Here is a 26,753-nt window from a genome sequence, read left to right on the forward strand (position 1 = left end):
TGAACTCACTAGAGCCTTGGTTCAATTAAACATGGATAAAAGAGCTGAACACTAGAGATGAGATGAGAATGACTACCCTTAACATCAAAATGGCATTCGATCAAGTAGAGCATCAAGGAATCAATGGGTATCGAGGGGGAAACTCTCTGCTGGTTGGAGTGGTACCTGATACAAAGAAAGATGGTTGTGGTGGTTGGACTTCAATCATCTCAGCTCCAGAACATCACTGCAGATGCAGTATAATTTGGATAAATGTGAAGTTATTCACTTTGGAAGCAAGAATACATCCCTGCTCCTGTACTCAAAACCTCTCGTAATGAAGGCCAACATACCATTTGCCTTCTTTACCGCCTGCTGCACCTGCATGATTACCTTCAGTGACTGGTGCACAAGGACACCCAGGTCCCGCTGCACACTCCCCTCTCCCAATTCACAGCCATTCAAGTATTAATCTGCCTTCTTATTTTTCCTTCAAAAGTGATTGCTTCATGGTCATCAATAGATTCTTAATTTCAGATTTTTTTACTGAATTCAAATTCCACCATCTGTTGTGTCCTCAGAACATTAGCTGAGTTTCTGGATTAATTATCCAATGATAATACCATTAAGTCAGTGCCTCTCCATGATATAATAGAGGCCATTGTCTGATTCACTCCTGGTTGTGATAACACAAAGGAAGAAAGGACGTTAATTGTAAAGCAGAAGGCAGTGTTCTTTTTCAGGGAATGTAAGCTTGTAATAGACTGACTTGGCCGCATCTCATTGCTAGGGTGAGGATTACCTTGCAGAACGTGATTTTTAAAAGTTCATTTACATGATGTCAGCATTGCTGCCTAGGTCAGCATTTGTATCCCACCCCTAATTGCCCTTCAGAAGGTAGTAGTGAGTTGCTTTCCTGAATTGCTGCAGTCCCTGGAGTGTGGGCACGCCCACAATGCTGTTAGAGAGAAAATTCCAGGATCTTGAAACAGTGCCACTGAAGGAATGGTGATACATTTCCAAGATGTGGAGATGCTGGCGTTGGACTCGGGTAAACGCATTAAGAGGTTTCACAACACCAGGTTAAAGCCCAACAGGTTTACTTGGTAGCAAAAAAGTGGCTTTTGCTACCAAATAAACCTGTTGGACCTTAACCTGATGATGTGAGACTTCTTCCGATATACTTCCAAGTCAGGATGGTGAGTGACTTGGAGGGGAATATCCAGGTGGTGGTGTTCCCAAGTATCTATTTCCTTCTCTTTTGAGATGGTAGTGGTTGTGGATTTGGAAGGTGCTGCCTAAGGAAGCTTCGTGAGTTCTTGCAGTGCAACTTGGAGATGATGGTAATTTAGGTACTTGGATCAGGAATTGGTTAGCAGATAGGAGACAGAGGGTGGTGGTTGATGGTAATTATTCATCATGGAGTGCGGTTACGAGTGGTGTGCCTCAGGGATCTGTTTTGGGGCCACTGCTGTTTGTAATCTTTATTAATGATCTGGATGAGGGTATAGTTGGGTGGATTAGTAAGTTTGCTGATGACACCAAAGTCGGAGGTGTGGATTGTGAGGAAGGGAGTCAAAGTTTGCAGGGTGACTTGGACAGGTTGCAGAGCTGGGCCGCGAGGTGACGGATGGAGTTTAATGCGGAGAAGTGTGAGGTAATCCATTTCGGTAGGAATAACAGATGTGTTGAGTATAGGGCTAACGGGAGGACTTTGAATAGAGTGGAGGAGCAGAGGGATCTAGGAGTATGTGTACATAGATCCCTGAAAGTTGGGAATCAAGTAGATAAGGTTGTTAAGAAGGCGTACGGTGTCTTGGCGTTTATTGGTAGGGGGATTGAATTTAGGAGTCGCAGCGTCATGTTGCAACTGTACACAACTCTGGTGCGGCCGCACTTGGAGTACTGTGTGCAGTTCTGGTCCCCACATTACAGGAAGGATGTGGAGGCTTTGGAGAGGGTGCAGAGGAGGTTTACCAGGATGTTGCCTGGTATGCAGGGGAGGTCCTATGAGGAGAGACTGAGGGATTTGGGGTTGTTTTCACTGGAAAGAAGGCGGCTAAGAGGGGATCTTATAGAAACATATAAGATGATTAGAGGTTTAGATAGGGTGGATGGTGATAGCCTGTTTCCTCGGATGGAGAAATCTAGCACGAGGGGGCATGGCTTTAAATTAAGGGGGGGTACTTATAGGACGGATGTCAGGGGCAGGTTCTTTACCCAGAGGGTGGTGAGGGACTGGAATGCCCTGCCTGCTGCAGTTGTAAATGCGCCTAGTTTGGGGGCGTTTAAGAGATTGGTGGATAGGTTTATGGACGAAAAGGGATTGGTTTAGATTAGTGGGTCAATGTTTTTTTTTAATAATAAGACTGGTCGGCGCAACATTGTGGGCCGAAGGGCCTGTTCCGCGCTGTAATGTTCTATGTTCTATGTTCTATGTTCTATGATACAGCTGCCACTGTTCGTTGGTAGTGGAGGGAGTGAATGACTTTTTGGAAACTGTCCAACCTCTGATGCCTCCAGGTCAGAACAAAGCCCAGCCTAACTTCTGACATCGAGCTGCAGTGCGCAGATGATGCCTGTATGTGCGCGCACTCAGAGGCCAAGCTACAAACCATTGTCATTGCATTCATTAGGAATGGGCCTTTGGCTAAACATCTCTACCAGCCCACTCTTGCCACATAAAACTGCTTATCCCACTATCAAGATCCATGGTGAGCCCCTGGACAATGTGGATCATTTCCCATACTTTGGGAATCTCCTCTCAATGCAAGCAGACATAAGAACATAAGAAATAGGAGCAGGAGTAGGCCATCTAGCCCTTCGAGCCTGCCCCACCATTCAATAAGATCATGACTGATAAGTGGATCAGTTCCACTTTCCCGCGCTCTCCCCGTAACCCTTAATTCCCTTTGTCTGTCAAAAACCTATCTACCCGTGACTTAAATATATTTAGCGAGGTAGCCTCCACCACTTCAATGGGCAGAGAATTCCAGAGATTCACCACCCTTTGAGTGAAGAAGTTCCTCCTCAACTCTGTTCTAAACTGCACCCCCCTGCTTATCTTGAGGCTGTGCCCTCTAGTCCTGCTGTCCTTTCTGAGCGGGTAGAATGTCTCTACCTCTACCCTATCCATCCCTTTCATTATCTTATACGTCTCTATAAGATCCCCCCTCATCCTTCTAAACTCCAACGAGTACAGACCCAGTCTATTCAGTCCCTCTTCATAGTCTAACCCCCTCATCTCCGGTACTGCCTAGTGAACCTCCTCTGCACTCCGCCCAAGTGCGGCGACCAAAACTGCACACAGTACTCCAGCTGCGGCCTCACCAGTGCCCTGTACAGTTGCAGCAAGACCTCCCTGCTTTTATATTCTATCCCCCTCGCTATAAAGGCCAGCATTCCATTCGCCTTCTTGATCACCTGCTGCACCTGCAGACTAGGTTTTTGCAACTCGTGCACAAGGACCCCCGGTCCCTCTGCCCCGTAGCATGCTGCAGCTTTTCGCCCTTAAATAGTAATCCCTCCTACTATTATTCCTGCCGAAGTGGATAACCTCACACTTGCTAACATTGTACTCCATCTGCCAGGTCCTCGTCCACTCGCTCAGCCTATCCAGATCCCTCTGCAGACTTTCCACACCCTCCGCACAATTTGCTTTTCCACTCATCTTCGTGTCATCAGCAAATTTCGACACCCTACACTCAGCCCCCTCCTCCAGATCATCTATATAAATGGTAAATAGCTGACGCCCCAGCACCGATCCCTGGGGCACTCCACTAGTCACCAACCGCCAACCAGAATAGCACCCACTGATACCAACTCTCTGCCTCCTATTAGGCAACCAATCCTCTATCCACGCTAACACCTTACCCCTAACTCCATGCCCCCTAACCTTCTGAAGCAACCGTTTGTGCGGCACCTTATCAAACGCCTTTTGAAAATCGTGAAACACCACATCCACCAACAGCGGTTACATCAGAAGTTACATCAACGATGAAATCCAGTATCTACTCCAATGCGCCAGTACAGTCCTGAGATACTGAGGAACAAAGAGTTCGGAGAATGAAACCTCAAATCCAGCACCAAGCTCATGGCCTACACAGAAGCTGTAGTTCTTCCCTCTCGTTTAATTTTTAAACTAAAATGGCAGGGGGGGGTGATACAGGGTAAACCATTTAGGACAGTGATGAGAAGAAATTTCTTCATACAGAGAGTGGTAAGCCTGTGGAATTCACTACCACAACTACTTTTTGTATGTTTTCAAGAAGCATTTAGATATAGCGCTTAGGGCGAAGATGATCAAACAGTATGGGGATAGGTGAGATCAGGCTATTGAGGTGGATGATCAGCCATGATCAAAATGAATGGTGGAACAGGCTCAAATGGCCTCCTCTTGCTTCTATTTTCAATGTTTCTATGTTTCTATAAGGGCCTCATCCTACCACCGGTACTCTACCAGCAGTGGGAGCAGAGTGGAAAAGGCCACGTGGGCAGGCTGTCCAATTGAAGCTGGGCATGTGGTGGTCTAAGATGTTGAATGGGATGGATAGGATAGAGGTGGAGAAGCTCTTCCCGCTCAGAAAGGACTAGAGAGCACAGCCTCAGGATAAAGGGGGGGGTGGTTCAGAACGGAGATGAGGAGGAACTTCTTCACTCAAAGGGTGGTGAATCTCTGGGATTCTCTGCCCGTTAAAAGTGGTGGAGGCTGCCTCGCTAAATATATTTAAGACGCGGATTGATAGGTTTTTGGTAGGCAAGGGGATTAAGGGTTATGGGGAGAGGGCGGGAAAGTGGAACTGATCCACTTCAGATCAGCCATGATCTTATTGAATGGCGGGGCAGGCTCGAGGGGCTAAATGGCCTACTCCTGCTCCTATTTCTTATGTTCTTATGTCTACAGAGTTTCCCTTGACAGCAATAGTTGTCTCTGCTGAAGACCCTCAAGCTCTCGTGAGTCTGATCTAACATGTCTACATGTCTTTGTTCTTGGGGCCTCTCCATTTTGCCTGATCCATGTCAGCTGCAGTCTGAGCAGTAGCGATGCTGCCAGTGGCACAGCTAAGTCTGATTGGCCAGCAACTCTTGAAGGCAGCTTTGTTGGTTTCAAAGGTGTGCAAGCTTGAATGGGGTGGGGGGATTCAGTTGTAGGGGAAATTAGAAAACTCAAATTAAAGGAGGAGGTAAGAGTGCAGGTTAGCGATGTGACAGAAGGTTACCAGACAATAAAAGAGAAGGACAGAACAGGTGAAAGCCTTTATGCACCAAGGAATTATAAAATAGGATGGAAATTTACCAGTAGAACAAATTTAAAAGCTTTGTATCTAAATGCATGAAGCATTAGAACAAAATTAAGGAGTTAATGGTGTAAATACAAACAGAAGGTGTGATTTGGTGGTGATTACTGAGACATGTTACACAGGTCTGGGAACTGAATATCCAAGGGTACTCAGCATTTCGGAAAGATAGACTGAAAGGAAAAGGAGGTGGTGTAGTTTTGCTAGTGAAGGAAGGGATCGGTGCTGTAATAAGAAATGGCATAAGCATGAGAAATGAAGATGTGGAATCAGTCTGGGTAGAAATAAGAAATAGCAAAGTAAGAAATACTTGATAGGAATAATCTATAGGTCCCCAAGCAATAGGTCTGCAGTGGGGCACAGCATAAACCAGGAAATACTGGCAGCTTGCAAGCCGACGACACGAAATGTGTAGTGATCCATTTTGGCAGGTCCAATGGGATGAAGGAGTACAATATCAAGGGTAGGATTCTTGGCAGTGTTGAGGAGCAGAAGGACCTTGGGATCCAGGTCCATAGGAATCTTAAATCGGCCTCGCAGGTGGAGGATGTGGTCAAGAAGGCGTATGGTGTGCTAGCCTTCATTAATCGAGGGACTGAGTTTAGGAGTCAGGTTTTAAAGGTCAGGGGCTAATGCTGCAACTTTTTAAGGCCCTTGTCAGACCCCACTTGGAGTACTGTGCGCAGTTCTGGTCACCTCACTACAAGAAGGATGTGGAAGCTATTGAGAGGGTGCAGAGGAGATTTACAAGGATGTTGCCTGGATTGGGAGGCATGCCTTATGAAGATAGGCTGAGGGAGCTAGGTCTCTTCTCCCTGGAGAGACGAAGATTGAGAGGCAACCTGATAGAGGTGTATAAGATGCCGAGAGGTATAGATAGGGTGGATTCTCGGAGGCTATTTCCCAGGGCTGAAATGGTCAATACAAGAGGACACAGGCTTAAGGTGCTGGGGAGCAGGTACAGAGGAGATGTCAGGGGTAAGTTTTTCACTCAGAGGGTGGTGAGTGAGTGGAATTGGCTGCTGTCGGTGGCGGTAGAGGCGAACTTGCTAGGGTCTTTTAAGAGACTTCTGGATGAGTACCTGGGATTTAATGGGATTGAGAGTTATAGATAGGCCTGGTAGGTATGGATATGATCGGTGCAACTTGTGGGCCGAAGGTCCTGCTTGTGCTGTAGTGTTCTATGTTCTAAAGGTACACCAATAATCATGGGTGATTTTAATATGCACATAAATTGGAAGAATCAAACTGGCAAGGGTAGTCTTGAGGCAGAGCTCATTGAATGTATTAGAGATTATTTCTTGGAACAGTATGTTGTGAAACCAATCACGAAGCAGGCTTCTCTGGATTTGGTATAGTGAAATGACAGGGATTAATTAATGACCTCCAAGGTAAAAGTCCTCTGGGGAGTAGTAACCTTAGTACGATAGAATTCAAAATTCAGTTTGGGGGTGAGAACGTGGAGTCCCAGACTAGTGTTCTGTAATTAAACAAAGGAAAGTACATCGGCATGAGGACAGATTTGGCCCAAGCAGAATGAGCAGGAAGGCTAAAAGGTAGGACAGCGGATGACCAGGAGCAGTTGTTTAAGGAGATCCTCAAGTCGTCACAACTAAAATATAGCCCAGTGAAGAAGAAAGATTGTAAGGGGGGGTTAAAAAAACATTCATGGCTAAACAAGGAGGTCAAGGACAATATAAAGAGAAAAACTAAGGTGTACCATATTGCAAAGGCCAGTAGCAGGCTGGAAGTTGAGAAATTTTCAAATATAAACAAAGGGATACAAATAAAGTAATAAAAAGAGCTGAGGTAAATTACAAAAGAAAACTAGTGCAAAATATCAAGAAGGATAGCGAAAGAAACTTCTGGTTTGTTCTCACTGGAACGAAGGAGGTTGAGGGGAGACCTCATAGAAGTCTACAAGATTATGAGGGGCATGGACAGAGTGGATAATCAGAAACTTTTTCCCAGCTGGAAGAGTCAATTACTAGGGGGCATAAGTTTAAGGTGGAGGGGCAAAATTTCAAGGAGATGTACGGGGCAAGTTTTTTACACAGAGAGTGGTGGGTGCTGCTGGGGAAGGTGGTGGAAGCAGGAATGATAGTGACTTTTAAGGGACATTTGGACAAATACATGAATAGGATGAGAATAGAGGGATATGTTCCCCGGAAGGTTGGGGGTTTTAGTTCAGTCCGGCAACATGATCGATGCAGTCTTGGAGAGCCGAAGAGCCTGTTCCTATACTACAATTTTATTTGTTCTTCTTTGTTCTTTTAAAAGCTCCTATATTTATATAAAAGGGAAGCGAATCACTGGGGTGAATGTTGGTCCCTTGGAAGATGAAACTGGAGAGTTGATCATGGGGAACACTAAAATGGCAGAGATGTTAAATCAATACTTTTGATTTGATTTGATTGGATTTATTGTCACATGTATTAGCAAGCAGTGAAAAGTATTTTTCTTGTGCGCTATACAGAAAAAGCATACCGTTCGTAGAGAAGGAAAGGAGAGAGTGATGAATGCAGTGTTACAGTCATAGCTAGGGTGTAGAGAAAGATCAGCTTAATGCAAGGTAGGTCCGTTCAAAAATCTGACGGCAGCAGGAAAGAAGTTGTTCTTGAGTCAGTTGGTACGTGACCTCAGACTTTTGTATCTTTTTCCCGATGGAAGAAGGTGGAAGAGAGAGTGTTCGGGGTACATGGGGGTTCTTAACTATGCTGACTGCTTTGCCAAGGCAACAGGAAGTGTAGACAATTGGTGGGAGGCTGGTTTGCATTATGGATTGGGCTACATTCATGACCTTTTGTAGTTTCTTGCAGTCTTGGGCAGAGCAAGAGCCATACCAAGCTGTGATACAACCAGAAAGAATGCTTTTTATGGTGCATCCGTAAAAGTTGGTGAGAGTCATAGCTGATATGCCAAATTTCCTTAGTCTTCTGAGAACCTAGAGGCATTGGTGGGCTTTCTCAACTATTCTGTCGGCATGGGGGGACTAGGACAGGTTGTTGGTGATCTGGGTACCTAAAAACTTGAAGCTTTCGATCCTTTCCACTTCGTCCCCATTGATACAGACAGGGGCATGTTCTCCTTTACACTTCCTGAAGTCGATGACAATCTTCTTCGTTTTGCTGACATTGAAGGAGAGATTATTGTCGCCGCACCCGTTCACTAGATTCTCTACCTCATTCCTGTGCTCTGTCTCATCATTGTTTGAGATCCGACCCACTATGGTGGTGTCATCAGCAAACTTGAAAGTCAAGCTGGAGGGGAACTTGGCCACACAGTCATAGGTGTATAAGGAGTATAGTAGGGGGCTGAGAACACAGCCATGTGGGGCACTGGTGTTGAGAATGATCGTGAAGGAGGTGTTGTTGCCTATCCTTACTGACTGTAGTCTGTGAGTTAAGAAGTTCAGGATCCAGTGGCAAAGGAGGAGCTGAGGCCCAGGCCATGGAGTTTGGAGATGAGACTGTGCCTCAGTTTTTAAGGTGGATGACATTAGTACCATTCCTATAACATCGGGTAAGTCAGAGGTAATAGTAAGAGTGGAGCTTACAACAATCGACTTTGATAGGCAAAAGCAAATTATTGGGATTATGGGCAGATAAGTCACACGAGCCTTATGGCCTACATCCTAGGGTATTAAAAAAAAGTGGCGGCGGAGATAGTGGATCCATTGGTTTTAATATTCAAAAATTCCCTGAACGCAGGAAACATTCCACTGGATTGGAAAAATGCTAATGTAATGCCCTTCAAAAAGCAAGGGAGGCAAAATGTGGGAAATTACAGGAAAGTTATTTAACATCTGTTGTTGGGAAAGTGTTAGAATCAATTATCAAGGAAGTAATATCAAGCCATTTGGAAAGACAAAACACTACCCATCAGAGTCAGCATGGTTCTATGAAAGGCAAATCATGTTTGATTAATTTGCTAGAGCTCTTTGAGGATGTAACAAGGATCCTGTATCTGGACTTCTGGAAGGCGTTTGATAAGGTGCCACACAAAAGGTTAATTCACAAGGTTAGATCACAAGGGATTAGGGGTAATTTATTAGCTTGGATAGGTGACTGGTTGATGGACAGAAAACAGAGAGTCGGGATAAATGGTCTTTTTTCTGGATGGTAAGAAGCAACTAGTGAGGTGCCAAAGGATTTGGTTCTTGGGTCCCAATGTGAGGTCATGCATTTTGCTCGCAAAAATAGAAAGGCAACTTATTATCTAAATGGGGAGAGACTTTGTGTTGCTCCAGTGCAGAGGGATCTGGGTGTCCTTGTTCATGAGTCACAGAAAATTAGCATGCAGGTACAGCAGATAATAAAGAAAGTGAATAGAATGTTGGCATTTACAACTAAAGGAATAGAAAATAATGATAAAGAAGTATTGTTGCAGCTATATAAGGCATTGACGAGGTCACACCTGGAACATTGTGCACAGTTTGGGTCCCCATATTTGAGAGAAGATGTAGCGACATTGGAGGCAGTTCAGAGGAGGTTCACTAGATTCATTCCAGAGATGATGAGTTTGTCGTATGAAGAGAGATTGAACAGTTTAGGCCTATACTCTCTAGAATTTAGAAGAATGAGGGGGGATCAAATTGAGGTACACAAGATAAAAGGTATGGATAAAGTAGATGTGGAGTGGATGTTTCCTCTTGGGAGGCATTCTAGGACGAGAGGTCCTAGTCTTAGGATAAGGGGCAGCAAATTTAAAATAGAGTTGAGAAGAAACTACTTCTCTCAAAGGGTTGCAATTCTATTTGCGAGCAAAATGCATGACCTCATACTTATCAAGGTCAAACTCCATCTGTCACATTTTGGCCACTCTCCTAACCTCTCTATATACATTTGTAAGGTTCTTATTTTCTCATTGCAAATTATGGTCCCACCTATTTTTGTGTCATCTGCAAATTTGGCTGTAGAGTCTTCTATACATGTATCTAAGTCATTAATATAGATTGGAAATAGCTGGGACCCAAGAACTGAATCCTGCGGCACCTCACTAGTTACTTCTTGCCATCCAGAAGAAAGACCATTTATCCCGACTCTCTGTCTTCTGTCCATTCGCTGCCCCAAAGTGTGGTGGATGCTGGGACAGTGAATAAATTTAAGGAGGAATTAAATTTTTAATTGGTAATGGGTTGAAGTATTATGGGGAGAAGGCAGGAACATGGGGATGAGGAGTATATCAAGCCATGATTGAATGGCACAGCAGACTTGATGGGCCAAATGGTCTAATTCTGCTCCCATGTCTTATGAACCTATGAAGCCCCGACTGCAAGTAGTTAACTGCCTGATTGGCATTGAATTCTTTCAGGATTTCCAAGAATGGCCATGGAGGCACTATGCCTGACTTTTCAGCCAGGACAGGGTGACTGCCACAGTTCAAGCCATTTTTTCACAACCTGCGCAAAGTTTAACCAACAGAATCTGAATAAATACTCTTACCCATGACTAGACTGAATAACATTCTGGCCAAACAGAATACCATTGTTCTTTTTGAAGTGCGCCTTTATACTGGTATCAATGTTGAAGGTGTCTGATCCATCCAGGGCTGCAATAAGCAGAAAAAGAATAAATTAGGGGAAGGAACAGTGAACCTGGTAACATTGTAAACTACCTCAGTGCTGTAAATGGAATGATAATCATGAATCTGTCATATATAACATGTTACCTTTGAAAGAACTTAGCATGGACAAAATTTAGCTAGTAGGACCTTTAGTGTAGTAATCTTCAGATTACTCCCAGCGTCATGTGCAAGTGTGTACAATAATAGAAGGATAAGGTAGATGAATGCATGCTCGTACACATGGTGCAGAAGGGAGAATTTTAGATTCCTGGAACACTGGGACTGGTTCCAGGGAAGATGGCACCTGTAGAATCTGGATGAGTTGCACCTGAACAGACCTTGGACTGCAATCTTTGTGGGGGCGTTTTGCTAATGTTGTGGGAGGACGTTGAACTAGCTTGGCAGGGGTGCTAGTGGTACAATGGTTAGCACTGCTGCCTCACAGGGCCAGGGACCCTGGTTCAATTCTGGCCTCGGGTGACAGTTTGAATGAAGTTTGCATGTTCTCCCCGTGTCTGCTCCAGTTTCCTCCCACAGTCTAAAGATGTGCAGGTTAGGTGGATTGGCCATGCTAAATTGCCCCTTGGTGTCAGGTAGATTAATAGATTAAACAAGTAGAGTTATGGAGATAGGGCCTGGGTGGCATTGTTATTGGTGCAGGCTAATGGGCCCAGTGGCCTCCTCCTGTACTGTAGGAATTCTATGATATTCTAGAGAGGAATATCATGGCGCACACAATACGGGGAGCGACAGATAGCACTAGCACAGAGAATGGTAGGTTAATAGGTAAAGATGGAGTAAGGGAGAAAATAATTATGTCCAAATCAGTATCAGTGTTGTGTTTGTGAATGCACAGAGTAAATAATATTGCGAAGTTATAGGTATAAATTGCTATATGGAAAAATGATGTGGTGATAACAGAGACCTGGCTAAAGGAAGGGCAGAACTGTGTTAAATATTCCTGGGTAAAGTATGTTTAGAAAAGATAGGAAAGGAGGTGGGTGGAGTATTGGTTAAGGAAAGTGTTGTAGTGCTGGAGGAAGAGGATATCCCACAGGGTTCAAGGACAGAATCAAGTTGGCTAGTGAGCTAAGGGACAAAAAAAGGTGCAATTACACTGCCCAGGATAGCCTATTGACTGCTATTAAGAGGGAAGTATGCAAAAAACAAATCTGCAAGGAAATTAGAGAGAAATCTATTCGAGTAAATACACTTATTAAGAAGGACAAAAGAGACACATGCTAGTTAGATGCATACACAGCCAGAATCATCAAGCACATTCCAACAGTTAGGATTCATATGAACTACTCAATCACTGGGGATCAAGACATAGAATCAGTCTATGTAGAAATAAAAAAAAGCAAGGGAAAGAAACCCTGGTGGGAGTAATCTATGGGTCCCGTTAAATTCATTCCACAGTAGGACACAGTACAAACCAGGAAATATTGGGAGCTTGTACGAAAGGTACTACAATAATGATGGGTGATTTTAATATGCATAATGCTGGATTAATCAAATTGGCGAGAGTAGCCACTAGGAGGAGTTCATAGAGTGCATTAGAGATTTTTTCTTGGAACAATATGTTGTTGAACCAATCAGGGAGCGGGCTGTTTTAGATTTAGTATTGTGTAGTGAGGTGGGATTAATTAATAAATGCTGAATGAACAATCATGACCTTGTAATACAGTCTCCTGCAATCAGATCGTAGAAGTCCACCACACAGCTGGCATTGTCAGCAGGATAATTGTATCAAATCATAAAACATAGAACATAGAACAGTACAGCAAAGTACAGGCCCTTCGGTCCTCAATGTTGTACAAAGCCATGTCCAAAACCAAGATCAAGCTATTCCACTCCCTATCATTCTGCCATGTTCCATGTGCCTGTCCAATAACCACTTGAAAGTTCCTAAAGTGACGGACTCCACTATCACAGCAGGCAGTCCATTCCACACCGCAACCACTCTCTGAATAAAGAACCTACCTCGGACATCCCTCCTGTATCTCCCGCCATGAACCTTATAGTAACAGCTACATCCAACCAAGGAAATAGTCTCTGAATGTCCACTCTATCTATTCCCCTCATCATCTTGTAAAACTCTATTAAGTCACCTCTCATCCTTCTCCGCTCTTAAGAGAAAAGCCCCAGCTCCCTCAACCTTTCCTCATAAGGCCTACCCTCCAAACCAGGCAGCATCCTGGTAAATCTCCTCTGCACTCTCTCCAATGCTTCCACATCCTTCTTATAGTGAGGTGACCAGAACTGAACACAATATTCCAAATGTGGTCTCACCAACTTCCAGTATACTTGCAGCATAACCCCATGACTCTTAAACTCAAACCCCCTGTTACTAAACGCTAACACACTATAGGCCTTTTTCACAGCTCTATCCACTTGAGTGGCAACATTCAGAGATCTGTGGAAATGAACCCCAAGATTTCTCTGTTCCTCCACATTCCTCAGAACCCTGCCGTTGACCCTGTAATCTGCATTCAAGTTTGTCCTACCAAAATGAATCCCCTCGCACTTATCAGGGTTAAACTCCATCTGCCACTTTTCAGCCCAGCTCTGCATCCTATCAATGTCTCTTTGCAGTATACAACAGCCCTCCACCTCATCCACTACTCCACCAATCTTGGTGTCATCAGCAAATTTACTAACCCACCCTTCAGCCCCCTCCTCCAAGTCATTAATAAAAATCACAAATAGCAGAGGACCCAGCACTGATCCCTGTGGTACACCGCTGGTAACCAGTCTCCTGTCTGAAAATTTTCCATCCACCACCACCCTCTGTCTTCTATGAGATATGATGCGGGTATGCCGGCTTTGGACTGGCGTAAACACAGTAAAAAGTCTGACAACACCTGGTTTTGGTCCAACCAATTCAGTCCAATCGGTTGGACTAAAACCTGGTGTTGCCAGACTTTTTACTGTGTTCTATGAGATAGCCAGTTACTTATCCAATCTGCCAAATTTCCCTCTATCACTCACCTCCTTACTTTCTTCATGAGCCTACCATGGGGAACCTTATCAAACACCTTACTAAAATCCATGTATATAATATCAACTGCTCTACCTTCATCTACACACTTAGTTACCTCCTCAAAGAATTCAATCAAATTTGTGACTCAGGATTTGTGAATCCGTGTTGACTATCCCTGATTAAGTTGCATCTTTCCAAATGGTCATAAATCCTATCCCTCAGGACCTTTTCCAATAACTTAACGATCACCGAAGTAAGACCAACCAGTCTATAATTACCAACATCATTCCTATTTCCTTTCTTGAACAGACGAACAACATTTGCCAATCACCAGTCCTCTGGCACTATCCCCGTGGACAGTGAATACCCGAAGGTCAAAGCCAAAGGCTCTGCAATCTTCTCCCTTGCCTCCCAAAGAATCCTAGAATATATCCCATCTGGCCCAGGGGACTTAACAACCCTCAGGTTTTTCAAAATTGCTAACACACCTTCCCTCAGAACATCTACTTCCTCCAACCTATCAGCCTGTATCACACTCTCATCTTCAAAAACATGGTCCCTCTCCTTGGTGAACACTGAAGAAAAGTATTCATTCATCGCCTCTCCTATCTCTTCTGACTCCATGCACAAGTTCCGACTGCTATCCTTGACTGGCCCTAACCTCACCCTGGTCATTCTTTTATTTCTCACATAAGCATAAAAAGCCTTGGGTTTTCCTTGATCCAACCCGCCAAGGGCTTCTCATGCTCCCTCCTAGCTCTCCTAAGCCCTTTTTTTAGCTTATTCCTTGCTACCTTGTAATCCTCAAGCGACCCAACTGAACCTTGTTTTCTCATTCTTACATACACTTCCTTTTTCCTCTTGACAAGGCATTCAACCTCTTTTGTGAACCATGGTTCCCTCACTCAGCCATTTCCTCCCTGCCTGACAGGGACATACCTATCAAGGACACACAGTATTTGTCCCTTGAACAAACTCCACTTTTCATTGGTGCCTTTCCCTGACAGTTTCTGTTCCCATCTTATGCTCCCTACTTCTTGCCTAATCGCATCTAATTACCCCTCCCCCAATTATAAACCTTGCCCGCCATATGGCCCTATCCCACTCCATTGCAATAATAAAAAAATGCAGGATAAACTAGAACCAGAGGGCACAATCTCAGGGTAAAAGGGCGATCCTTTAAGAACATAAGAACATAAGAAATAGGAGCAGGAGTAGGCCATCTAGCCGTTCGAGCCTGCCCCGCCATTCAATAAGATCATGGCTGATCTGTCGTGACTCAGTTCCACATTCCCGCCCTCTCCCCATAACCCTTAATCCCCTCTCTTATCAAAAACAGAAATGAGGAGGAATTTCTTCAGCCAGAGAGTGCTGAATCTATGGAACTCTTTGCCGCAGAAGGCTGTGGAGGGCCAGGTCATTGAGTGTCTTTAAGACAGGGATAGATAGGTTCTTGATTAATAAGGGGATCAGAGGTTATGGGGAAAAAGCAGGAGAATGGAGATGAGAAAAGTATCAGCCATGATTGAATGGCAGAGCAGACTCGGTGGGCTGAGTGGCTTAATTCTGCTCCTATGTCTTATAGTCTTATGAACACCTCAGTAATTTGTCATTGTGGCCCTGAAGTAAGGAGGAAAGGATGTTACATATAGTAGGGATAGTTGGTCCCTTTTAGGAGAAAGATTTTGTGGTCACCCCATGACATCATCAGGCCTTCCGCTTGTGGACAGTCTGTATCTTAGTTACTGTGGATAGTCATTGTCTTGCTGTACTGTTAGGGGCTAGATCAGAAACACCAAACAATGTTACAAAGCTCGAGTAGACCCCAATTATTTTCAGATTCTGCAATTAGTAGGAGGACAATGGAATTAAAAAGTAGAACCAACAAGGTGGTTATCTCTGGACTACTGCCTGAACCAAGTGCAGACAGGCGTAGGGTTGATAAGATTAAGGAAGTGAATGGGTGGCTCAGCGATTGGTGTGGGAGGAATGGGTTTGAATTTATGGGGCATTGGCATCAGTATTGGGGTAGGTGGGACCTGTTCAGGTGGGATGGGGTTGGTCTGAACAGTACTGGGGCCAGAGTCCTGGCGAATCGTGTAAATAAGACTGTAGATAGGGCTTTAAACTAATTGGGGGGGGGGGGGAGGGTGCGAGGGTAGGTGACGTTACGGGGTCTAAAGTAAAGGAGAGGGTACAGGTAAGGGAAGAGGCCAAGGATGTCCCAATAATAAAGGGAGTAGGGGGTGTGAGTATGGTTGGCGGCGTTCTGGCAAATAGGATACAGGTGAAGGCTGGGTTGAAGGCACTTTATCTGAATGCACGAAGCATTCGGAATAAAGTGGACGAGCTCGTGGCGCAGATCAGCACAAATGGATATGATCTGGTGGCCATTACAGAGACGTGGCTGCAAGGTGACAGGGATTAGGAGCTGAATGTCCAGGGGTATCAAGTGTTTAGGAAGGATAGGCGGAAGGAAAAGGGGGGGGGCGGTGTAGCTCTGCTGATTAACGATAGCATCAGGGTGGTAGTAAGGGATGATATAGGAACCAAAGAGCAGAAAGTGGAATCGTTGTGGGTGGAGATTAGGAACAGCAAAGGGAGGAAGACGCTGGTGGGTATCGTTTATAGGCCCCCAAATAATGATCTGGAGGTGGGGCGGGCTGTTAATGCGCAAATAAATGCGGCGTGCAGGAATGGAATGGCGATAATTATGGGGGATTTCAATCTACATATTGATTGGTCGACCCATGTTGGACGCGGTGGGCTTGAGGAGGAGTTCTTGGAATGCTGCCAGGATAGTTTCGTTGAACAGTGTGTGCTGGAGCCAACGAGGGAGCGAGCTATCTTGGATCTGGTGTTATGTAATGAGGCGGGTAGAATTAAGGACCTTGTGGGGAAGTGGTGGAGGCTGCCTCGCTAAATATTTTTAAGAAGCGGGTTGATGGGTTCTTGATAAGAGAGGGGATTAAGGGTTATGGGGAGAGGGCGGGAAAGTGGAACTGAGCCACAACAGATCAGCCATGATCTTATTGAATGGCGGGGCAGGCTCGAAGGGCTAGATGGCCTACTCCTGCTCCTATTTCTTATGTTCTTATGTTCTTATGATCCTCTTGGGAAGAGTGATCATTGTATGGTGGAGTTTCTGATGCAGATGGAGGAGGAGAAAGTGGGTTCCCGGACATGTGTCTTTTGTTTGAACAGAGGGGAGTACAGTAGGATGAGAGAGGAATTGGCAAATGTTGATTGGGGGAGCGCGTTGGAAGGTAGGTCTGCTGAGGAACAGTGGAGGATCTTTAAGGAGATCTTTCTTGGTGCTCAGCAGAAATTTATTCCGATGGTTAAAAAGAATCGTAGGAGGAGAGATAATCAGCCGTGGATAACGAAGGAGGTAAAGGAAAGTGTTAAATTAAAAGCGGATGCGTTTAGAGTAGCTAAGAGTAGTGGGAGAGAAGAGGATTGGGAGAGGTTTAAATGTCAACAAAGAATGACAAAGAAGTTGCGCCGTTGTTTAAGAAGGGTGCCAGGCAAAAGGCGGGGAATTATAGGCCGGTTAGTTTAACGTCTGTGGTAGGTAAAATGTTAGAATCCGTCATTAAGGAGGAAATTGCGAGGCATCTTGAAGGGAATTGCTTGATAGGGCAGACGCAACACGGTTTCATTAAAGGGAAGTCGTGTCTGACAAATTTACTGGAGTTCTATGAGGATGTGTCTAGGGCAGTGGATAGAGGAGAGCCGGTGGATGTGGTCTTTCTGGATTTTCAGAAGGCGTTTGACAAGGTACCTCACAAGAGGTTATTGCAGAAGGTCAGGGGGCATGGAGTTGGGGGTAGGGTGTTAGCGTGGATAGAGGATTGGTTGTCAAATGGGAGACAGAGAGTGGCAATGGGTGCTATTCGGATTGGCGGTTGGTGACTAGTGGGGTGCCCCAGGGGTCGGTGCTGGGGCCTCAGCTATTTACCATTTATATAGATGATCTGGAGGAGGGAACTGAGTGTAGGGTGTCGAAATTTGCTGATGACACCAAGATTGGGGGAAAGGCAAATTGTGCGGAGGGTGTGGAGAGTCTGCAGAAGGATCTAGATAGGCTGGGCGAATGGGCCAGGAAATGGCAAATGGAATTTAATGTTGGCAAGTGTGAGGTGGTCCACTTTGGTAGGAAGAATGGTAGGAAGGACTATTACTTACGTGGCGAAAAACTGCAGCAGGCGACGGTGCAGAGGGACCTCGGGGTCCTTGTGCATGAGTCGCAAAAACCCAGCTTGCAGGTGCAGCAGGTGGTCAGGAAGGCGAATGGGATGCTGGCCTTCATCGCGAGGGGGATTGAATATAAAAGTAGGGAGGTCTTGCTGCAGCTGTATAGGGCATTGGTGAGGCCGCAGCTGGAGTACTGTGTGCAGTTTTGGGCGCCGCACCTGCGCAAGGATATTTTGGCCTTGGAGGGAGTGCAGAGGAGGTTTACTAGGCTGATACCGGAGTTGAGGGGGTTGAGCTATGAGGAGAGGCTGAATAAACTAGGCTTGTACTCGTTGGAGTTTAGAAGAATGAAGGGAGATCTCATTGAGACGTATAAGATGATGAATGGGATGGATAGGATAGAGGTGGAGAGACTCTTCCTGCTCAAAAAAGACAGTAGGACTAGGGGGCACAGCCTCAAGATAAAGGGGAGGCGGTTTAGAACGGAGTTGAGGAGGAACTTCTTCACTCAAAGGGTGGTGAATCTCTGGAATTCTCTGCCCGTTGAAGTGGTGGAGGCTGCCTCGCTAAATATTTTTAAGACGCAGGTTGATAGGTTTTTGACAGGCAAGGGGATTAAGGGTTATGGGGAGAGGGCGGGAATGTGGAACTGAGACACGACAGATCAGCCATGATCTTATTGAATGGCGGGGCAGGCTCGAGGGGCTAGATGGCCTACTCCTGCTCCTATTTCTTATGTTCTTATGACAAGGTCTTTCACTCCAGGTATGATTGTATTGACCTATTAGGAAGCTTTTATCAAAGTATATTTTATTTAACAATACAGTTTAACTATAACAATGTTTTGGCCTCTACTGCTCTCCGTGGTAGTGAATTCTATAGGCTTACACTCTCTGGGTAAATAAATTTTTCCTTATCTCATTTGTAAATAGTTTACCGCGAATCCTCAGGTTGTGACCCCTGGTTCGGACTCTCCCAGCATCAGTAACATCCTTCCTGCATCTGCCCTGTCCTATTGGAATTTTATAGATTTCTATGAGATCCCTGTCATTCTTCTGAAACACAGTAAGAAGTCTCACAACACCAGGTTAAAGTCCAACAGGTTTATTTGGTAGCAAATGCCACTCGCTTCCGAGGCTTTGCCCCTTCGTCAGGCAAAGCCTTGACAGCTAGTGGCGTTTGCTACCAAATAAACCTGTGGGGCTTTAACCTGGTGTGAGACTTCTTATTGTGTTTACCCCAGTCCAACGCCAGCATCTCCACATCATTCTTCTAAAATCCAGTGACTATCATCTTAAAGGACTCAATTTTCTCATATGTCAGTCTTGCCATCAACAATAGTAACAAAACCAAATCACAAATTGCCAGGAGGCAAGTCAATGCTAAAAGATATTTGTTTCACCAAGGAAAACGAATGTTGGCACATAATTATATTACAAGTGAAAAATGGATTCCTTCAATTGTCTTGACTAGAACTCCCATTTCATACACAGTTTGAGCTGAGGATTAACTGTATTGGAGACGTTGCTAGTTGATCAGTTGCTAGTTTCAAAGAATCATGAATCCCTACAGTGCAGAATGAGGCCAGTTGGCCCATTGCACCTGTACCGAAAACAATCCCACCCAGCTCCTATTTGCTTAACCCCACACATTTACCCTGCTAATCTCCCTGACACTAAGGGGCAATCTAGCATGGCCAATCCACCTAACCTACACATCTTTGGAGGGAACCAGAGCACCCAGAGGAAACCTGTCCAGACATGAGGAGACTGTGCAAACACCACACAGACAGTGACCCGAGGCCGGAATTGAAGCCAGGTTCCTGAAGCTGTGAGAAAGCAATGCAACAATTGTGTCACCATGCCACCCACATGCAGTGGTTTGTCAGAATCAACTCAAGATGGACCTTCATCTCTAACTCCTGATGTTGGCCCTGTTGCTACTTAGCTGATGATTCTATTGCTGCTGCTAGTTCCTCCATTGTGAGTGAACTGAGACCCCTGCAAAGGAAGGAATATCTACAGAAATCCCTGGGATACGTCTAGGGCCGGACACAGCCAAATTCCTGAATGATGTATTCAACAGCGAGGAATTGGCATCCTCCAGATCGCTTTCTCTATTGATTATGTTGTATATAGTCATATTGCATAGTCTACTGTGTATAGAATATTTCTGATGCTATATATGAATGCCTCATACCGTGGGCACAGTAGCACAGTGGTTAGCACTGCTGCTTCACAGTTCCAGGGACCTGGGTTCGATTCCTGGCTTGGGTCGCTGTCTGTGTGGAGTTTGCACGTTCTCCTCATGTCTGTGTGTGTTTCCTCCAGGTGCTGCGGTTTCCTCCCACAGTCCAAAGATGCACGGGTTAGGTTGATTGGCCGCGGTAAAATTGCCCCTTAGTGTACTAGGATGGTTAGGTGAGAGGGGTTGGCGGGTAAAATATGTAGGGATATTGGGGTACGGCCTGGGTGGGATTGTAGTCGGTGCAGACTCGATGGGCCGAAGAGCCTCTTTCTGCACTGTAGGGTTTCTATGATTCTATGATTCAGCCTCAGTAATTTGTCATTTGAAGTAAAGAGGGAGGCATGTTATATATAGTTGGGGTGGTTGGTCCCTTTTAAGAGAACAATTGTGTGGTCGCCCCATGACATTATCAGGCCTCCCGCCGGCTTGTGGGCAGTCGATATCTTAACCCGTGCAGCAAACATCTCTGCAATAAATCTGTTTGCTGCCTTTTGTTCCAGCCCTTGCATGGCACCTTTATGTTACTTGTTATTATGCCATAACATCAACACTTTGTCAGAGATAGACCTGACCAACAGTGAAGTCAAAAGGGTTTGGATGAAGTTAAGACAAGTGGAATGAATGTTTCACTTATCAAATGTATATATCCAGTATGATCATGATGGATTCCCATCAGAAGAAGTGCGGAAATTAAAGTCTTCAAAAGAAAATAGGGACTATTGGACATAAAGAGGGATCAGCAAAAAGAATTAAACCTTGAGAAAAGACAATAAAACAACAAGAAGAAATGACTGACAGCAAACTTGGAGAACAATGAAGTTAAGGAAGAGTAATTAATGAAACAATGTAGAATAAGCTGAACCCTATGAGAAATCCAGCTAGAAAATAAGAACAAGTCTGCTGACTAATTAAACCAGCAGAATGAGAGTTTCAAGAAACTAAGTTTGGCAATGAGAAATTTACTCAATCACAGAATCCTACAGTGCAGAAAAGGCCCTTCGGCCCATCGAGTCTGCACCAACACATGAAAGGCCTGACCTGCCAACCTAATACCACTTGCCAGCACTTGGCCCATTGCCTCGAAAATTATAAAAACATAGAACAGTACAGCGCAGTACAGGCACTTCGGCCCTCGATGTTGTGCCGACCAGTGGAACCAATCTAATGATCCTCTAACCTAAACTATTCCAATGTTATCCGTATGCCTATCCACTGACCATTTGAACGCCCTTAACTACCATCCCTTAATTTAAAGCTATGTCCCCTCGTGTTAGCCATCACCATCCGAGGAAAAAGGCTCTCACTGTCCACCCTATCCAATCCTTTGATCATCTTGTATGCCTCAATTAGGTCACCTCTTAACCTTCTTCTAACGAAAATAACCTCAAGTCCCTCAGCCTTTCCTCATAAGACCTTCCCACCATACCAGGCAACATCCTGGTAAACCTCCTCTGCACCCTTTCCAATGCCTTCTTATAATGCGGCGACCAGAACTGTACGCAATACTCCAAGTGCGGCCGCACCAGAGTTTTGTACAGTTGTAACATGACCTCACGGCTCTGAAATTCAATCCCTCTACCAACAAAAGCTAACACACCGTACGCCTTCTTAACAACCTTATCAACCTGGGTGCCAACTTTCAGGGAGCTGTGCACATGTACACCAAGATCTCTCTGCACGTCAACACTACTAAGAGTCCTGCCATTAGCCCTATATTCTGTACTCCTGTTACTATTACCAAAGTGAATCATCTCACACTTTTCCGCATTAAACTCCATTTGCCACCTCAGCCCAGCTCTGCAGCTTATCCACGTCCCTCTGCAAACTGTAACATCCATCCTCACTGTCTACAACTCCTCCGACTTTGGTGTCATCAGCAAATTTACTAATCCATCCTTCTACACCCTCATCTAGGCCATTTATAAAAATGACAAACAGCAGTGGCCCCAAAACAGATCCTTGAGGTACACCACTTGTAACTGAACTCCAGGTTGAATATTTCCCATCAACCACCACCCTCTGTCTTCTATCAGCTAGCCAATTCCTGATCCAAACTGCTAAATCACCCTCAATCCCACGCATCTGCATTTTCTGCAGTAGCCTACCATGGGGAACCTTATCAAATGCTTTGCTAAAATCCATATACACCATGTCAACTGCCTTACTCTTATCCACCTCTTTGGTCAGCTTTTCAAAAAACTCGATAAGGTCTGTGAGGCACAACCTACCCTTCACAAAACCGTGTTGACTATCCCTAATCAATTTATTTCTCTCTAGATGATTATAAATCCTATCCCTTATAATTCTTTCCAAAACTTTGCCCACAACAGAAGTAAGGATCACCGGTCTATAATTCCCAGGATGGTCTCTACTCCCCTTCTTGAACAAGGGGAGTAGCCAGTTACTTATCCAATCGACCAAATTTCCCCTTATTGCTCACCTACTTACTTTCTTCATGAGCCTACCATGGGGAACCTTATCGACCGCCTTACTAAAATCCATGTACACGACATCAGTTGCTTTACCTTCATCTACACACTTAGTTACCTCCTCAAAAAATTCAATCAAATTTGTGAGGCAAGATTTACCTTTCACAAATCCGTTATGGCATGCCATGTACTCATCCAGGTGTGTGAGGCATCCTGCCTCCACCACTCTCCCAGGCAGTGTATCCCAGGCCGTCAACACCCTCTGAATAAAAATGTTTTTCCTCAAATCCACCCTAAACCTCCCAACCCTCACTTTTAACTTGAGTCCCTTGTAACTGACCCTTCAACTAAGGGAACAGCTGCTCCCTATCCACCCTGTCCATGCCTCTCATAACCTGGAACACCTCAATCAGGTCACCCCTGTCTTCTCTGCTCCTAAAAGACAATCGTCAAACTATGACCCCTAGTTTTGGACTCCCCACCATTGGGAACATTCTTTCGTATCAAGGAAAAAATAGCGAGGCATCTTGAGAAGAATTGTTTGGTAGAGCAGACGCAGCACGATTTCGTTAAGGGGAAGTCGTGTCTGACAAACTTATTGGAGTTCTATGAGGATGAGTCTAGGGCGGTGGATAGAGGAGAGCCGGTGGATGTGGTCTTTCTTGATTTTCAGAAGGCGTTTGACAAGGTGCCTCACAAGAGGTTATTGCAGAAGGTCAGAGGGCATGGAGTTGGGGGTAGGGTGTTAGCGTGGATAGAGGATTCGCTGTCAAATAGGAGGCAGAGAGTGGGGGTCAATGGGTGCTATTCGGATTGGCGGTTGGTGACTAGTGAAGTGCCCCAGGGGTCGGTGCTGGGGCCTCAGCTATTCACCATTTATATAGATGATCTGGAGGAGGGAACCGAGTGTATGGTGTCGAAATTTGCTGATGACACCAAGATTGGTGGAACGGCAAACTGTGCGGAGGGTGTGGAGAGTCTGCAGAAGGATCTAGATAGGCTGGGCGAATGGGCCAGGAACTGGCAAATGGAATTTAATGTTGGCAAATGTGAGGTTGTCCACTTTGGTAGGAATAATGGTAGGAAGGACTATTACTTACGTGGCGAAAAACTGCAGCATGCGACGGTGCAGAGGGACCTCGGGGTCCTTGTGCATGAGTCGCAAAAACCCAGCCTGCAGGTGCAGCAGGTGGTCAGGAAGGCGAATGGGATGCTGGCCTTCATAGCGAGGGGGATTGAATATAAAAGTAGGGAGGTCTTGCTGCAGCTGTATGGCGCACTGGTGAGGCCGCAGCTGGAGTACTGTGTGCAGTTTTGGTCATCGCACTTACGCAAGGATATTTTGGCCTTGGAAGGAGTGCAGAGGAGGTTTACTAGGCTGATTCCGGAGTTGAGGGGGTTGAACTATGAGGAGAGGCTGAATAAACTAGGCTTGTACTCGTTAGAGTTTAGAAGAATGAGGGGAGATCTCATTGAGATGTATAAGATGTTGAATGGGATGGATAGGATAGAGGTGGAGAGGCTCTTCCCGCTCAGAAAGGACAGTAGGACAAGAGGGCACAGCCTCAGGATAAAGGGGGGGCGGTTTAGAACGGAGTTGAGGAGGAACTTCTTCACTCAAAGGGTGGTGAATCTCTGGAATTCTCTGCCCGTTGAAGTGGTGGAGGCTGCCTCACTCAATATATTTAAGACGCGGGTTGATAGGTTTTTGATAGGCAAGGGGATTAAGGGTTATGGGGAGAGGGCGGGAATGTGGAACTGAGCCACGACAGATCAGCCATGATCTTATTGAATGGCGGGGCAGGCTCGAGGGGCTAGATGGCCTACTCCTGCTCCTATTTCTTATGTTCTTATGTTCTTTCTGAGTATACCCTGTCTATCATGTGGAAAAGCCAGCATTGGGCTTGGGTAAACACAGTAAGAAGTCTCACAACACCAGGTTAAAGTCCAACCAAGGAACAGGGTTTCTGAAAGCTTGCGGGTTTACTATCAAATAAACTGGTTGGACTTTAACCTGGTGTTGTAAGACTTCTTACAGTGTATACCCTGTCTAACCCTGTTAGAATTTTATGTTTCTATGAAATCCCCTTTCATTCTTTTAAACTCCAATGAATATAATCCTAACCAATTTGGTCTCTCCTCACATGACAGACCTGCCATCCCAGGAGTCAGCCTGGTAAACCTTCCCTGTAATCCCACTGTAGCAAGGACATCCTTCCTCAGATAAGGCACCAAAACTGCATAAAATACTCCACGTGTGGCCTCACCAGTGCCCTATACAATTGCAGCAAAACATCCCCATCCCTGTACTCAAATCCTTTCACTATGAAGGCCAACATACCGTTTGCCTTCTCTACTGCCTGCTGTACCTGCGTGCTTACTTTCAGTAACTGGTGTATGAGGACTCCAAAGTCTCACTGAGTATCTATCTCTCTCAATTTACTCCCATTCAAGTAATAATCTGATGTATTAGTAAGGTGCATTGACCCAAACAGGTGCCGGAAATTGGCGACTAGGGAAATTTCACAGTAACTTCATTGCAGTGTTAATGTAAGGCTTATTCGTGACTAATAAATAAACTCTAACTTATCCTATTATTGCTACCTCACATTTATCCACATTATACTGCATCTGTAAAAGTTTATTTATTAGTCACAAGTACGCTTTGCTTAACACTACAATTAAGTTACTGTGAAAATCGCCTAGTCACCACATTCTGCTGCCTGTTCAAGTACACTGAGGGAGAATTTAGCATAGCCAATCCACCTAATTGGACTGTGTGAAGAAACCAGAGCACCCAGAGGAAACTCACGCAGACACGGGGAGAATGTGAAAACTCCACAGACACAGCGAACCGAGCTGGGAATCAAACCCACATTCCTGGTGCTGTGAGGCAGCAGTGCTAACCACTGTGCCACCCTGCTGCCCACATATGCAATACATATGCCAACACACTCAGCCTGTCCAAATCATGCTTAAGCATTTCTGCAAATTTGTCACATCTCAGCTTCCCATCCAACTTTGTATCATCTGCAAATCTGGAGATAAGACATTTTGTTCCAAATCACTAATATGTAGGGCGAGATTCTCTCAAAAAAATTCCAAGTGTCGAATTCATGTAAAAACATTTTTCAGCGGGAGTTTCAAAATGAATCTTCCATACTCTGTGCACTGTAGAGTACACTAGCTTGAATCTCATTAAAAATCAGTGGCCACGCCCTACTTCTGCTGGAGAGGTCAGCAGCATAACGCTGAGTGGACCTCCGCTCATGTGCTGATCTGTCATAGCGGAGATCAGTGCATGCACAGTAGCCCGGTGCTGCTAACAGCATTGGAAATCTCCCGATCGCTGGCCAGCGCTACGATCCCGCAATGCTGCCCCATCTATCCCCCCCACTCCAATCACTGGTCCTTTGGGCCAGCCTCAATTCCCACCCTCTCCACCACTCCTGATCCTCCCCCCACTACCTGCAGCCCCGACCCCCACTCCCCACAGTCCTGGTGCTCCGCACAGCCTCAACTCCCCTGGCAGACCGACCCTCCACCCCGATGACCACTGCCAAACATTGGCCTCCCTCCCTTTTCACTGCTGAGTGCACAGTGGCAGTGGAATACCACACCCTCACTGATCACCCCCTTCACACCACCAAGGATCCTGCCTCTATAGACCCTGCCCCTCTGGCCTCTGGGTATTGCCACTTTGCCCCTTGGGCAGTGCCAGGGGGCCACTGCCAAGCTAGCAATGCCCAGGTGGCAACACCTCCACCTTTACCCCTGATCTCCTGAGGGGCCTCAATGGCCTACCTTCACTCCAGTGGGGTCAGACCACCAGTTCCCCAATAGTGGGGAACTATTGTAAACCACGCTGCAGTTAAACACTTCTTGCAAGAGGGGAGAGGCTGGCTGGCCTGGAGACTATAATCCTGGACCCGCTAATCATATGCTAATAAGCGTTAGCATAATTTATACAGTTCCGCAACGATTTCTGGTGCAGAGTAACGGCACCAGAAATCTGGCATCCAGAGACTCGCGGAAGCCAACGCAACGCTGTGGCTG

General features: G+C 45.5%; 1 protein-coding gene across 1 annotated transcript in view; it reads right to left on the reverse strand.

Annotated features, from left to right (window-relative positions):
• Window positions 1–26,753, reverse strand: part of LOC145357476 (integrin alpha-E-like) — a 453,795-nt gene that overhangs the window by 409,494 nt on the left and 17,548 nt on the right. The window contains exon 2 of the mRNA XM_080210848.1: window positions 10,721–10,826. Within this exon, the coding sequence (XP_080066974.1) occupies window positions 10,721–10,826 (106 nt within the window). The remainder of the gene's footprint in view (window positions 1–10,720; window positions 10,827–26,753) is intronic.

The sequence above is a fragment of the Carcharhinus amblyrhynchos genome, chromosome 23, assembly GCF_965287045.1.
Source record: "Carcharhinus amblyrhynchos chromosome 23, sCarAmb.v2.hapA, whole genome shotgun sequence".
Taxonomy (NCBI): domain Eukaryota; kingdom Metazoa; phylum Chordata; class Chondrichthyes; order Carcharhiniformes; family Carcharhinidae; genus Carcharhinus; species Carcharhinus amblyrhynchos.